The 16,937-nt window shown below is 30.8% G+C and overlaps 1 protein-coding gene across 1 annotated transcript; it reads left to right on the top strand.

Annotated features, from left to right (window-relative positions):
* Nucleotides 1-916: 916 nt before the first annotated feature.
* Nucleotides 917-16,434, top strand: LOC106681746 (venom allergen 5.02). Its single transcript, XM_014422213.3, has 8 exons — nucleotides 917-1,076; nucleotides 5,767-5,891; nucleotides 6,510-6,588; nucleotides 9,608-9,759; nucleotides 12,262-12,371; nucleotides 13,616-13,713; nucleotides 16,011-16,113; nucleotides 16,216-16,434. Exons 1-8 carry the CDS (start codon nucleotides 917-919, stop codon nucleotides 16,247-16,249), a joined length of 861 nt encoding a protein of 286 aa, XP_014277699.2. The 3' UTR covers nucleotides 16,250-16,434.
* The last annotated feature ends 503 nt before the right edge of the window (nucleotides 16,435-16,937 follow it).

Raw genomic sequence — 16,937 nt, 5'->3', positions numbered from 1 at the left:
ATAACATTGAACTGACACCTGAGGTAGCCAAATCCAGGAGAACCACTAGTATTTTTCTCCTGGTTCGTATAAATATCACTCCCTATCCCACCTAGCAGATAGTGATAGACAATAAACAGTAGTGACATGTACTAGTTCAGTAGTTCAATGTAAACATTTTTTATTAAATATTCTTTTTTTTTAAGTCCAAGTAAGTTCAGAAGATTTTATTGACGAAAAATAAAATTCAAAACAAAACAATAAAACAAATGCAAGCATAACAAACAAGAAATTAATGGCGTTGACGACTAGTGATGTTTTACACCACTAAACAAAAAAAAAACCACACCACTCCCTAATCTAATGCACAAGAGCACGAAATGTGCTAGAATTTAAAGGAGGTTACTGTTTTAATTTTTAAATATTAATATAAAGTGTCTCATTTTGTTAGACTAAAATGTATTCTAAAATATTTTAAAACTATTCTAGGCATGCTGTATCCAAGGTAGCCTGTGTTCTGATAAGTTTTCGTACTTTCTAGTGTAGTTAAGATTAAATGTATTAATGTGTTTAAAATTTGTAGAGGATTAATCTCACATTAATACTGTTGTTATTGCTTTTTTACTTAAATAGTGGAACATCAATATTAGATTAACATTAGATAGTATCGTTAATATCTCGACTGAAGTCTTCTTACAGACTGTCTCGAAGCTAGTAGGCTTGTAACAAAGTAACCCTCATTACAGTATAATCTATTGAGAAGAACAAACGAACATAATATTTTTTTCTAGATATACTCCTATTGATGCAAAAGAGTGGTATGCTTCGAATTGATTTAAACAAACCATACTTCGTATTCAAAAGTAGATTATCCTAAATATAATTATCCAAACTCTATTAACCACAACCCACCCGCACTTTGAAAGCATATGACTACATGACATATGTGATGTATTATTTAACATTAGTATTATATTGTAGTAATTTTGATTCAAGATTAAGAGAAAGAAAGGATTTTTTTATGATTTCCTCAAAATTCACTCTTTTTTTATTAATACATATTTTCAGGCCATCTTATCAGGGCTGTTCGCTAAATAGTAAGTAATTGAGACTCCTGTACTATCATCTTGCAGATATAACCAGTTAAACGATGGACGTGATTTGTACATTGATAAGATTCATTTGATAAGAGATAATGATTTTTTTTATTGCTAATAATTTTAAACATTCGAGATTATTTAAACCTATTTTACATTATCTTATATTAATATAATGTAAACTACGTTTAAATTATTGTATTAAAATCTATTTAATTTTAATAGGTTATTTCAATGCTCATAGAGATGTATACTTTATAAAGGGTCCCCTATCCGGGTAAATCAGATTGTCAGTCATTCAAAAGCCAGACTGACCTGGATCGTGAAGACTCTTTCACTATCAGTCCGATTGACGCTTACTTGTAAATGAGATAACAGTGAGAGTATTGTGCTCTTGGGCGTAGGCAGGGGGGAGCCGCGCCCCCCCCTAAATTTTTGTTCCCGAGGAAAAAAATAATAAAGAAAATAGTGAACTTATTTGATAAGTGATTTCTTTATGGAAACATGCTATAATAAGTAAGGTAACATTGCTGGCTTGAAATCTTCACGATTTGAAGGGACAAAATAGATATGTCGATTCTTAGGTAAGATTCAATGAGCGCAATTATACTGTAGCAGTCAGCGAGCAAGAAGTGCCGCCGCAACCCGCTAGGGACCAGCACTACAGCGTCCAAGGAGCTGTATAATTGTATATAAGTTTATTATTATAAAAATACGATCTATTGTATAAATGTATATATGTTAATATGTAATGTGTAAGAATGTTAATTATAAAATAAAAAGAGATTGAGCAATAAGTTTTTATTATGCTCACCATAGACTATGGCCTATTTCCTCTCCCTTTCTCCTGTAATCTTAGTCTGTCCGCTTCATTTCGGCAACTGAAATTCTAACCTAATCCTTAACGGTTACACTGTTCCGTCCGCTTCATCTCGATGCCATCATTCATCATCTGGATGCCGACATCCAGTGTAATTTCCCGGCTCTCGTCCGTCCGCTTCATCTCGGTAACTAGAGGTGCACCTAGCCTTATCAGCTTACTGGTCCGTCCGCTTCATCTCGGCAACTAGTAAGCTGGCTCCTATCATGACAGTTCTAGTCCGTCCGCTTCATCTCGGCAACTAGAACTGTTACTCTGCCTCAGACTCTCTCACCTAGAACTCCTCTACCTAGTCAGTGTCCAGGGCTCATCCCCTGGCACGGCCTTCCTTTCTAACTATAAATGAATACGCCTTGTCGTGGGCCTTCTGTAAAGAAATATCAGGCTGGAGAAATCGCTTAAGACCAGACAACCCCGACAATACGTCATATACTTATTTCTAAAAATAATAGGGGACATGAGTAAAGAATAACCTTTTTTAGATTAAAAGGCATTGTTTTCCATCACAATAACCGGACGGGCCTCACGTGTCTTTGAAGACCCGGCAGAAATTATTAGAGTTTGGCTGGGATGTGATCCTCCCACTTTACACCCACCTTGCCCCAACAGATTTTCATTTATTTCGAGCCCTTTAAAACTCTCTTAACGGGAAACACTTTAATTTTCTCGAGGACTGCAAAATGTACATAGAGGAGTTCATTGCGCACAAATATGAGAAGTTCTAGGAGTACGGAATTAAAAAATTACCTGAAACAGAGAAACATGTAATAGATCAAAATGGCTCATATATAATTGATTAAAAATATTTAAAAGAATTTGAAGTTTTTATTGAAATAACCATTAAAAAACTGTACGAACTTACTTTACAACCCAGTACTTGTTTCAAATCTTGTCAAGTAACTTCAACAGTTTATTTTTTATTTAACACAGTACAGATATAAGTTTATAAAGACATTATAGATTACATGTTTTGGTTATTAAATTAGCAAATATTTGATAAACAAATCTTGAAGAAAAGTTGAATTTATAGTTCCTGTTGGGTCAATATTTTTATGAATTTTTATCATCTTTAATCTAATTTGCTGTTATTATATTTCCTTCTATTTCAATTATCTCCCTTTTTATAATGAAAATAGAGTAAATCGAAGGTATTAGTCGACAACAAGCGTGTGGGTATCGATGTTAGTTTCTTCCTTTGTTTACGAAGCTTTTTTAGAAGTCTTGGATTTGCGGCTACTGGGAAACGTGTAGAACCAGCATGAGATTTATTTTCTTATTTAATTTTAATTATTAGATGATGTTTCATTTAATTAGAATATTGATTTATGAAATTGTAGTTTACATCATCATTCATATTATTAGTGAGTGTTAATATTGGCTTATGATAGCAAAAATAATAAATGTAAAAATTTGATTGAATATTTTCAATGTCTTACTAATCCCGCGTTAATTGTTGTACTATCTCTTGTAGTACTTTCTAATGGTGATTCTATCATCCTTAGAAGTAATTTATCTTGAAGAAAATCTATTATTTGTTTTGGTTAACTTCAACTCAAAAATAAACATTGTTTTAACTAAATTTATCATAGCAGTGTTCAGGCTGGGAAGATGGCTTAACAAACGAAAATAGCTATCATTTACATGTTTACAACAATAAAAGTTCAAACTTATTATTTTCTCTAACACTGTGGTTTTTTGCGCAAGATACAATTTTGAATTATAGCTCATTTCAAAGAGGGTGAACATTTCTCTCACTGGCAGTATGCAATCCCGATTATTAGTTTTCAAGATATTTTAATTCAAATGTTAAAAACTCTTTCCATTTTTTTCTTGAGTTTTGGAACATCGGTAAGGAAGTTTCACTTCGAAATGTTAAACATTTAAGTCCTATTATTGATTAGTGAAATCATGAATTACTTCTTCTGAGTCTATTTCTTTTAATACATCTGTTTTTATAATTAAATTCAAGATTTCAAAGGGCTTTAAATATTTCAATTCTATTTAATTCATACCAATACTTAATAATCCCTTTAGATCGTTCTCTAGGCTTGGTTAATCCCATTCGACTTCTTCAAAAAAAATCCTCAGTTTAGTTATTTGTTTCAAAGAAGGAACTTGGCAGTGTCTTACGAAATTCTGAAAAATAAATTCACAGCCGCTGAAGCAACTAGTGAAATTATTAAATATGAAGGGGAAGCGAGATAAGAAAAGCGTTATAGGACTATTTTTTAAAGACATTTTTCTTATACACCTATTTTCACCTGTACACCGCGTAGTCCTACCAGTTTAACGACAGTCATTGTTGGAACAAGCATAATATTAATAAAAGAAATGAGTGGCTTGAGTTATTTTTGTTTTCAAAATTTTGAATTTTTTTTTATTTGTTCAGTAACATTTTTTTTAACGCGAAAAAATCACTTCGCCACATTCCTGATTTTTTCACCGTTGTTGGTACAAATCTTTTTTTTCTAAAAAAATTACAATTTCTTTTTCCCGTTTTTCTTCTAATCCTAATACGTTGGGGAAGTTCAGCCCGGAATAATTTTTTTTTTTAATAATTTATTTATTGTTATTTACAACTGTATACATATATACACATCAATTAAATTTTCTGTAAGTGATATTATGACATGGTACAAACATGTGGAGAATCTACCTATTGATAGAACTCCAAAAACATTTCTAAAGGAGAAGATCTCGAGGCCATCTTCTTTTCAGACGCCTAGGAGGATTATTAGGTAATGAAGGAGAAGCCAGGTTAGAAACAAGTGAATTTGGGTGGTTGAGAAGTTTATTATGGAAGGAACGGTATCTGGTTCTGGCCAAATCGGCAACATATAGGACATTCAGGTCCTGATGGATGATTTGATTTGTGAGTAAAGGTAAGGAACATTACGCATTTTACGAAGAATTTTGGACTGTAAGGATTGGATTCTAGAGGAATTCAATGGTTTAGTGGAGCCCCATAGCTCAACTCCGTATGTCCAGATAGGCCTTATAACAGTCATGTAGATCAGTCTTTTGTAATGGATTGGAAGTTTGGACCGTTTGTCTAGTAAATGTTGTAATAGTCGGAATCGAGCAGTTTCCTGTATTTCGGAATAATTTAAATCATAAAAAAACGCTCATGGGCCAGTTGATTCTTGTGGCAACAAGCTGCCACGTCAGTTTACAAGATACTTTACACCAATGGCTGTCACTACCATGAGATGCACTGTATGACAATGTTATTACAACATTTACTTACTTTCATGGGTGCACTGTAGCACTGTCAGGTCAGGCGTGATAGTTGTCAGGATCTATCTTATGTACATAAGCTTAAAGTACCTTATAAATTTATATATTTCTATTTGTCTATGGTGAAAAGAGTATTTAATCATAAGTTTTATTATTGTTGAAATGTTAGTGAGGTCAGGTTTACAATTAGTGTATGGAGAAACACTGCGGAATTATTTCACTGTTATTATGTTATTACTTGCACGACAGATATCTATCGCGTGAAAATAGTCCTTTACTGTTTTTTAAGAAATTTAAGGCTATGTTTTAAATCTTTCAGTAACATGATGCTAATTATTGATTTAATTTTCGTTATATTTAGCCACCTGCCAATAATGAAATGGTGTCTTATTCGATTTAATACAATTTTAAGTTAGGTTTTAAATTTAAAAAAAAATTTATTGATATAATAGAGCAAAATAAAGCAATGTAAACTAATAGAGACAGTTTTATAATTGAAGTAATATAATATTCATTTAAATAATTTTGATGTTTAAATTTAGCAATGGTGTATTATACATTGATATGTTTCAGAGGATAAATCTCGCCTGCCTTGTTCAGATATCATTAATATACTTGACTATCATAATGAATGTAGAAACAAGATAGCTGCGGGAGAAGCTAATGATCTACCAAAAGGAAAAGACATGTGGGTTCTTGTGAGTTCATTTATTTAATTACATTAGTTCAATTTTTTTCTATTTGAGCATTCTTTGGAAAAGTTTTTGATTAAGCGTTTCTACTTTCTGGCATCGGAGTAAGTCATAACTGTCAGGTTTTGACCATACAGTCGAGAGCAGTTACAACCTGACCTAATGCAACCTAGCGGCCAAGACTTAAACTATTGTTAATTTGTTTTATTTTTCTTGTCAATAATTTAAGATTGCCTATGTTATAACCATTTAATATATTGTTATATTCATAAATGTATTGTTTGATTGAATAAAGACTAAAGTAAAATTTTCTGATCCACTTAAAGCTTGTCTCTAACATGTAGTAATTGTCGATGGCCACCTCACTGTTGAACTGGTGGACACAAATAAAATGTTTTTACTGTTTTATTTGTTACGGTTATATAACATAAAACCTTCAAACTGTATTCAGAACAAAGAACACTAGCTTTAAAGTTTTCACAAGTAGTGCCAAACAAAGAACTACCGACAGCTATAAAAGACTAGTGTCCTACAATCAATATATTTACAGTTTGCCTCAGAGCAACTTGTATACGATAAAAAATGAATTAGAAAAACAATTTTTATTATTTTTTTTGTTTTCAGAAATGGGATGAGGATTTAGCTAAATTGGCCCAGAGTTACGCAAATTTATGTATATTTGAGCACAACCAAGTAACGAGACGTAAGTCTAAAAGATTTCTTAAACAAAAAATGATAGTTTTTTCCATTGAATGAACACTATTCAGTGTTCGGTATTTACAGGAACATGTGATCGGGTAAAAGTAGTGGTGTAAGTAACAAGTTTAGAAACAAGGTTTCTTATTTATTGTTCTGCAAACAAAACTTTTTTTTTCTTACTTTTATTGGAATTTGCAACTGTATATAATTATACATTTGGTAGATTCGATGTATGTTATTATGGATACAGACGTGTAAAGAAAGTACCTATCGGTAGCACTCTAATGAAGTTTTAGATTAACAGTTCTCGAAGCCATCTTCTTTTCATGGACCTCGAAGGATTGTCAAGAATGGAACAGGAAGTAAGGTTAGGAATTAGTGGGTTCGGATGGTTAGGAAGTTTATGATAGAAGGAATGAAATCTGGTTCGGGCTAGATCGGCTACATGTGGAACATTAAGGTCTTTATGGATGAGTTAATTTGTGACAAAGTATTTGAGGATTTTACGAAGGATTTTGGATTGTAAGGATTGGGTACGAGAGGAATTCGAAGGTTTAGTGGAACTCCTTATGTCCAGATTGGCCTTATTACAGTTGTGTGCAATAGGTAATAGTGATGAATGATCTCATACATACTAAAATATAAAAAAATAAAGAAACAAATGAAATATAAAAAAAAAAAAAAATAATAATAAAAAAACTCTCTTAATATATATACAAACAAAAGAATAGACAAGATGAACATAATCAAACTATCTGTATGAAAAATAAATAAATAAAATAATATAATGATAAAATAATATATACAATATTTACACAATCGACCTGAGGATCCCTGAGCCCACTCTATCCCCCACGTGTGAGGGGTAGAGCAGAGCTCAAGAGATCCCAGCGCATCCCTCTCGCCGCATCACTGGTAGTGAGCCAGTGGAGGCTGAGCAAGTGCGCTAAAGCCGCAAACACTCAACTTGAGTGGAGAATCTGACCATTGCCAGAACTCCAATTGAGTCTTTTGTAATGAATTGGTAGTTTACACCGTTTGTTTAGTAAGTGCTGTAATAGTTGAAACCGACGTGCAGTGAGGATTCCAGTCGTAAGTCGAAGAAACTTTTATTTGTTTATTTTTTTTTCACTAACATTACATTATTTTTGTATATTTTATTTATGATATTAATAATTATATATATTTGTGTCTTCGTGCAATAGTTTGATTCTTTTACAGAAAGTCCTTTCTTTTCATTATTTTTAAATCTTTCAATTACAATCACTAATACAAGCAGAACCTGTTTTTTTAACATAGCATTTAACATGGCATTTAACTGGCATTTACAGCGTTTCGGAAATTCCTTTAGACGTTGGATTCCGTTTGCAACGGAAATTTCTGTTGACAGGTTAACTCAATAAAATCATTCATAGTATTTTAAATATTGATTATTATTGTAGAATAGCATATTTTTGTTGTTTGCTACAGTTTCTGTTCTGAAACTAGCGAGGATTAATTTCAATTCAAAGTAGGTTAAAGTGAAAGTCGTGTGATGCGCGTGATGTTTTGTACATTCACTTCAACTATCCATAATTAACTTCAAGAAGCCACAATTGAAAATATTTGAAAATTCGAATTTCATCGTTTCGGTCTTCAATGCGCCTACATCTTTCTTTACGTACCCATCACATTTTTTTTTATATTTCAAACATTTATTTATTGAAAATATTACAATCTGTCAAAAATTTGGGCAATGGGTAAAGTGATAATTAATCATTAAAAAAAAAGTAAATAAAAATTAAATTAAATTCAAAAAAATTATAAAATTACAAACATAAATATAAAATAAATAAAATTTCCATATGTATATAAAATGAAAAATAAATAAATGAAATGAATATAATCAAACTAAGTAAAATAAATTATATACAGTATTTACAATCTTGACCTAAGGATCCCCGAGCCCATTCTATCCCCCACGCATGAGTGGTTAAGTATGGCTCTTCGAGATCTCAGCGCAGCCCTCTCACCGCGTCACTGGTAATGAGCCAGTGGAGGCTGAGTAAGTGCGCTAAAGCCGCACTCTACATGAGTGGAAGATCTAGCCATTGCCAGAACAGAAAATTGTCAATTTTATTTTACAAAAGGTCTCTTGGCCACTGACGTTTAAACCTTCGAGGTGGATTGTAAGGATGGGTGGAACTAAATATGGATTGAACTAAAAGATTGGGGTGATTATCAAGGTTTATATGGAATTTTGAGAATTGAGGACAAAAGAGATATGAAGGTCATTGTTTAGTGTTATGTTGGAAACGTAATAGTGTGAATTGACTATAGTTCTGAAGATTTTGCATTGAAAGGACTGGATACATTTGATGCTCGAAGGTTTAGCTGTTCCCCAAAGTTCAAGTCCGTAGGTCCAGATAGGTCTTATAAATTAGCTGTTTGCTTTCTATTGAGAGATAAGATGTCCTGCTAAATAATCGGTAAAGTTGGCTGAATCGTCTGTTTAGCTCTTTTCTTTTCAGTTTAGTGTGTTGGTTCCAGGTAATTCTTTTGTATAGTCTGAATCCAAGATATCGCACCGTGTCCGATCTGGGTAAAAGAATGTTATTAGAACAACTACCTGCTAAATAGTCGGTAAAGTTGGCTGAATCGTCTGTTTAGCTCTTGTCTTTTCAGTCTAGTGTGTTGGTTCCAGGTAATTCTTTTGTCTAGTCTGAATCCAAGATATCGCACCGTGTCCGATCTGGGTAAAAGAATGTTATTAGAACAACAGGTGGACAGAAGCTGCGGCGGAGGGTGAAAGTCTCATTACTGCATTTCGATTCATTAACTTTTATCAACCATTGGTTGCACCATTGCTCAATCAGGTTGAGGTGTGTTTGGAGATTGGATGAGGCTGTAACAGGATCCCATCTAAATTTCACAGGAAATATTAGGAAGAGGCTTTTGGCCCATTATTAGTCATTAATATTGTTATTAGTTTTTACTAAGCACGCATGTTTCATATTTATATCTCTTTTATGTGAAAAATGAAGCGAAAAGTGTCGGAGAAAATCTTGGTTGGAAATGTTACAACAAGGAAATAGTTGCTGATGCCAAATTCCAAACTACATTATGGTGGGACGAAATAAAAGATTACCATCTCGATGGTGAAAACGATCACGAAAAAGTTGGGCATTTTACTCAGGTACGTCAGCAAACCTTTACCAAAGTTCAATTTGGTTTCGTTTCAATAAAAATAATAATAAATATTTGTCTTGACTAATACAATTAACAATGCAGATAAAATATTATTATCACGGTTGTTATCATTGTCTAATTATGCTGTATTTTCATGTTTACACATTTTTATTTGATATTCTTTATTTAATTTATAATCTTAAACACTTTCTTGAGACTGGTTAATTTTGTTAAAATAAATAATTTAATTTCTATCCATTTTAGTCTCAACACAATTTATTTTTCTTATAAGTCAGACGTTTCGGCCAATCCTATCCTACTAGGATTATCCTAATATTATCATATTATTATAATATTATCCTACTATGTCAAAATATTTTTCGTTGTTTTTGAATCTTTTAGCCCCGATGAAGCTCTAAAAAGTGGGGCGTAAAGTCTTATAAATAGGGGGGGGGGCAATAGGGGCAAATAAATAGTTGTTAGCTATTTTTGATTTTTTTTTTACCGCAACCCCTGATCATCTTCTTTATAATTTGAAGTAATTCGGCCAATTATTTATATATATAAAAATAATAATAAGTATTGTTCATGATAAAATTTTTTTATCCTAAAAAGAGTGCCGCGAAATTTTTTTAGTCCACAAAAGATTCCGCGGCACTGGTTCAAACCATGATCACATTGTTTATTTTTTTTTTGTGAATTAAATTTAAGCTACTATTGTATGAAGTGTGACTTCAATCTAAGGTCAGGCGTTACTTCACTTTTGATTGGCTGGTTGGATATTGTTTTTGGAAATTAACTGCAATGAAAATAAGGCATAAGGTAACAGAAAGATAATTTATTTACAATCTATAGGTTGGTTGAACAAGAGAGAATATGTATGTTAAATACTAAATCTATTGTAGCTACAGGGTATGAAGGGTCGCCGAAACAAAATATTAATGGTTGACGTTGATTAATTTTGATTGGGGGGCAAGAAAACTGCAGATTGATGTAGTGAATCTGATGTAGAGGGAAGGTGACTTACTCATGCACTCCTGCTTCCTTTTTCTTCTCCATATTCCTCCATCTACCCTCTCCTTGGCAACCGGAGGGCTCTTAAGAAATGTCTTTACTCACTCATGGTTTTCTTTACTGAGAAGTGAAGAAAGACAGACTGCCTCTAGCCACAGCTCTCTAGCGAGTGAGTGTCTTTTGTTATCTCAGCCACATGATGTGCTGTCGTTAAAATTGCAAGCAGCCATATGCTTATAGCAGGGATGGTCCTCCTTATTCAAGTCTTCCGTTTAAACGAAACAACTATATCTATTTTTTTCGGCTCTGCTGGATATTTTTGCAGAAGGCCTACTAAAGTTAGTCTCCTTGGAGAACGCTTACTGATAAAATAATAGCAAAACTAAATAAAGGGGCCATTCTCTAGTTTCAGCGATGAAGCTTTTTAAGAATGATCAACCAGCTGAATATGAATGATTTTCTTTTTATTTTACGAAGACTAACATTTCCTTCTCATTCAAAGCTTTTATTATTAGCTGTTACCTAGTAATAAAATATAAAATGATCGTTTCGTCATTCCCTAGTCCTGCCACAAAGCTGTGGCTGAGACAAATTTAATCAAATTGTTATCAGTTTCTTTTTTTGTGAACTTCACAAGAATGCAATATTTTAAACACTATTTCAAGTATCAGTATAAAATAAAATTTGAATTGATTGAACACATCATCAATCACTATAGAACATTTTACCTATTTTTTTGGTTACTTCCTCACCCTTTCATATGTAATCAAATATACCCTCGTAAAGGAAATTTTCGGGCTAAAAGATGATCAGGACTCACAGAAAGGAAGCAGAAAGAACATTTTCTCCTTCACTCCCTTCTTTAATCTCATCACTTGGTTCCAGGATGTGAAAGAGAATGGAAAATTTTTATTGGTGGTCACTTCCTCGTACTTAAATTTTGTATATTGGATATTTTCATAATATTTCAGGACATATTTGCTTTTATTTGTTTTGTTTTTTGTGAAGCTTCTCTGGAGTGGACAGATGAAAAATATTGATTAATACTCCCAAGCTCATTGGAAATTTTCAGGCAAGTAAAGAGTGACCACAATGGAACTGGAGAGATAAATATTTCTTTTTATTGAGTGACACTAGTAAATAATAATAATATAGAAAATAATGATAAATAAAAAACAGAATAAAAATATATATATTTGTTTTGGGGGCAACCCCATACAAATAGAGTTAACCAGTACAATAAATAGCTTACATAAACTTACAAATATTGTGATTCAAGAATAATAGTAAATTAAAAATCATTTATATAAATTAATTTCACACAATACTAGGCAATATACTTCTGTTTCAATCTTTGAGTTGAACTGTATGAGGACTACACCAGAGGGTTTGGATGATCAGAAAGGTCTAGATGGAATTTACTGGCTGTTAATGAAAAGTTTAGTTTTACGAAATATAAATATCATAATTGAAATAATTTTATTAAATTTTACAGATGATATGGGGAAATGTGAAATTTGTTGGTTGTGGAAGAGCTTTTTATCAGGATGGTACTCACGAGTCATGTCCCTACCAGACCTTATTAGTCTGCAACTATAAACCAGGGTAAGGGTTATGTTATTATTTTGATAGTGATTGATGATGAATCATTAACCAATACACTTTTATTTAAAGAAAACAAAGGATATATAAATACAAAAGGATATTAAATTTGAAATTTTTAAATTTAAAAGAAAGAAATTTTAAGTATGAATCAATTTAATTCATATAATAATTAATGATGAGGATGTTACTTATACCTACCTATTCATAACATCAATTATTAAATATTATAATAAAAAAATTGATATAAAGACAAGAGTCAGTACTAATTGGACTTGCATTGCCTAAATCAGCTATCCTCAAATCAAAATATATTTATTTCTATACTAAAAAATACAAAATACAAAATTTAAACTCCTATAATAATTCATTTTTTTAAAGAAGTTATAGCTTCAAATTGTAGATAAATTATAGACTAAGACTATATAACAATAAGTGAAAGTAATAAATTAAATCTTATATATTTTAATTTAGTTGATCCTATTGTTAAACACAGCTAATTATTATATAAAATAATAATTACACCCATTTAGTTATTCAAAACTGTAATATTTAGTAGTATAATGTGAAAATATACCCCATATTATTTTTTTTTTTCCACATTATATATAAACATGGTAGGGCATTGTTGCTCGTCATTTCAAAGGGATCCCGAAAGCTAACAGACAAATGTTGCTAATTTGACTAGAGACACATCTGAAAAAAAAATTCTATATTTTATATTCTATATTCTAAATATTGTACAGTTGACTATGGTTACTTTTTGACAACCCTACTTGCTTTTGGATAGTCTATAGAGAGACCACAGTTGAGAAAGAAATCCCTGTTTTTTTTTTTGTCTGATTTCTCACTATTCAAACAAAGCAGAAATATGTGAAACCTGTATTCTCAGGGTCGAAATTGGCTATCCCCATGAAACACATTATTAATTATGCACCCCCCTGCAAGGTATGCAGAACTTTCATGATGAGTTAGGCATTTGTGATTGACTGGAAAAGAGAAATATGAGATGAATGAGAGATTAAAAAAGACACAGAAAAATAAAAAAAATAAATACAAATAAAACAACTATGCAGTAGCTAGTTAGTTGTTATACAAAGTATAGCTAGTTAGTTGTTATGCAAATTATTTTTTTGTTAATTTATACAGTATTTTGTAGTTTAGTTATTGTTACGGTGGGTAGGGGTTCAACCATGAAGATTAATGAATATTTAATGTCACTAATAATTTAATGTTTATTTTGCAAGTGGCAACGTCAAAGGACAGTTTATGTATGCGAAATTAGAAGAAGGTGATAGTATATGTAGTAGAGGAGTTCAATCTAAGAAGTACCCAAAGCTCTGCGGTAAGTGTTGTTAAAATACAATTCATTCTTTAAAATATTATTCCAGTAGAAAAAAGCAAATTTTCCAAACAGGCACAATTAATTGGAACAGTTAAAAAGTTTCCTATCATAAATTAATTAATACACCTTCTGAAAAGTAAAAATTTGGCACCAAAAAATTAATTAGTTTATTTAAAAATTTAAATTTACCCCTATCAAAAGCTTTTGCATTGTGATTTTCAAGGAACTTTAATCATCCTGAGATTCACAATAGGAAAAGGTATGTGAGTATTGAGTACAAAGTTTATCAAATATATATGTATTCAAAAATTATGATTAATTTTGTAATATATTACATAAAAATTTTAAAATTATGGAATACTTTTATAATTGATTACAATGAAACTTTTAATCAATTAATTATATTGTAAATTATTTTTTGATTCAGAATTTTGAGTAATATCATAATTAATTATTTTGTATTCAAATAAAATTTACTGCTAAATGTGCTACTTGAAATAAAATAGTTATTTCCTTTATTAAAAAAATATCTAAATTGGAAAAAAATAATGATTGTATTGACACAGGATACTAATATGTTTTTGAGTATTGATTACAAATACTCATACTCAGACTGGATTGAGATTATTCAAAGTTTTCTTGAGTATAGATTATTTTATTATTAATTATTGGAGAAGTTTGCCAGGGGGTGGGGTCAGCAAAGAACAACATAAATAAACAAAACAATATTTATTTAAATTGTGACAATATTTATTACATTATGAGTAATGTAAAGTGTACTCATATTTAATTTGTCCTACTCACCAAATCATTTGAACTTCTCATTAATGGAACCCCCTCCATTCTGGGAGTTACTAGAAGTAGTAACCATAGGCACTTCACAAAGATTTTATTTATCTACAATGGACAAAAGTTGTAAAATATATATATGTATGAATGTATGAGATGATCAACTTCTTTTTATTTGTTTGGGATGATAGAAACTATGATGTATTGCTTTGTAGACAAAATTTTATTATAGTGTTCTTATAAACCAAAAATATAAAGTATATTTATTACAAAATTCACGATGAATCATACTTGTTAAAAAAAATACATTAAAAGCTAAGTTTATTTATTAAGTCTTTCCTTTTTAATTGTTTAAACAACAGGACTTCATGAACTTAACAAACAGAACACCACATTGCCCTTCCACTCTCTCTCTCTCTTTTTTTTTTTTGTTTGGTATAAGTGTCGGATGTTATTCAGTTAATCAGACGCACTTGGTAGTTAACTCATCATGTGGAGGAAACAGACATGTATAACAATGGGTTCACAACATTTAACATAAAAATTATATTTTTATCTTAACTGCTTTTACAATATTCCTGACTATATCTCCATGCTTGTTTCTGTCATTCCAAGCCACGGATCACAGATATATGGCTATAGATTCTTTGTACAATTTGATTAAACACATAATGTACTAACATTTTCATATACGTATATAAAATTTTTTAATAAAAAATTTTATATAATACTAATATTTTGCTTGAAAAACTCAGTTATTATAAATAATAACAGATTTAGGCAATGCGTTGATAAAATAAACAAATAAATAAATACCTAGTACTTATTTGTTTTCTTTTCAAGGAATCCTTACAATTTTTTATCTCCTTTATTTCATCTTATGGACAACTTTTTCAGTATCTAATTCATACTTATTGCATGTTGATTAAAATCACAACATGAATTGTGAAAAGCCAATTATAAATTATAATAAGAGGCTAAACCTTTTCAAATACATTAATAAACTTATGCAAGAGATTGCCATGTAGATGAAAGTCTACAAAAAAATTGTACAATTAAACGTTTATGTAATGTATATAAATAATACATTTTGTTAAATCTAGTTACTACAATATCAGTTTCAGAACTAAATAAATGAAATAAAAGTTTAATAATCAGGACAAATCCCTTAAAAGGAGGATTTAAGAGTTCATGTAATTAAGGTAATCACATAAAAATGTAAAAATAATTGGGTTTATTCAATTCATGTAATAGTTGTTTTTAATAGCCAACATGTTAATTTAATTATGAATGGAAATCTAAAAGTGAATCTAAAGGCTGATGAGACGTTACTTCTTGTAATATAAATCATTTATAGATGAAAATTAGTAAGGTTTTCTTTCCTTGAAAAGAAAACAAATAAGTACCAAATATTTTATACCCTTAGCAATAGATTAAAAATTGAAAATTAAATACATATTTTTGTATGTGTTAATCAGTTTTTTATTTAATAATTATTGTTGTTACAGCTCATGACCAGGACCATGCCGATGGAAAATATGTCCCATGTTCTGGGACTAAACAGCACTCGTCATTCGAAGCTTCGGCAATATTCCCCATAGTTTTCTTCTTGTATGGCTATTATAAAAATAATTTTTAAACCATTCGATATAATAAAAATCTGTGAAATAAATAAGCCTTTATCTCATTTAAACAGCATAAATTTATTTTTAGGACAGAAAAAAATGATTTAACGGTGGTTCATTAAGGAATGGATATCAGTCCTCAGGAATTAGTTCATGGAAAGAATATGCAAAGTCAATTAGTGGAAATTAATTTCTACATGAGCAAAGATCTTAAGATTACTATGAATTAATGATAAGATATCATGTTTAGTCTTGTCTATCTTTCTTTTTCGGTTCTCTCTCAAAATAATAAAAAAATTTAATTAAAGCTTTATTATTATTTATTGTTAGTTTTAAACAGGGGAACAGAGAAGGGTGTAAGCCAGTGCTAGGTCTGTAGCAAATATTATCTGGAGGTACCATAAAACACAACTTTTACAAACAAACTTTTCACTATTTAATAAATATAAAGCCTATATCATCAGGAGTACTTCAAGGGTCAGTACTCTCTTCTCTACTTTACATAACATAAACTCACGGCATACACTGAAATTCTAACATTTTGATGTGAACATGTGAAAAAGATACAAGAAGAAGACATACAAATCCAACATATACTTCGCACACCCTATAACAATTTCTAATAATAACACTAAGTGGATATTTTAAAATTTGGAAAATCCGACAAAATCACGAAATCCTTTCAAATCAATTAAAATTAAAGCAGATAGAAATTTAATACTAACACCAACTTTCTCCAACCAGTTTGGACATATGCATTACAGATATTTGGAAGAACAAAACAGAGTCACAATTAACAAACTTCACATC

This window comes from Halyomorpha halys, unplaced genomic scaffold (genome assembly GCF_000696795.3).
Source record: "Halyomorpha halys isolate HHAL.00 unplaced genomic scaffold, Hhal_1.1 Scaffold363.1, whole genome shotgun sequence".
Classification (NCBI taxonomy): Eukaryota; Metazoa; Arthropoda; class Insecta; order Hemiptera; family Pentatomidae; genus Halyomorpha; species Halyomorpha halys.
The sequence above is the reverse complement of the archived record's forward strand: the minus strand, read 5'-3'. Positions and strand labels throughout refer to the sequence as shown.

What these genes read in the sequence shown, in the direction of transcription:
- LOC106681746 (XM_014422213.3), top strand. Translation starts at nt 917, where the DNA reads ATGACATATGTGATGTATTATTTAACATTAGTATTATATTGTAGTAAT. An exon ending in GCACAACCAAGTAACGAGAC is followed by an intron (nt 6,589 to 9,607) that starts GTAAGTCTAAAA and finishes TGAAAAATGAAG; the next exon opens with CGAAAAGTGTCGGAGAAAAT. An exon ending in GTCTGCAACTATAAACCAGG is followed by an intron (nt 12,372 to 13,615) that starts GTAAGGGTTATG and finishes TTATTTTGCAAG; the next exon opens with TGGCAACGTCAAAGGACAGT.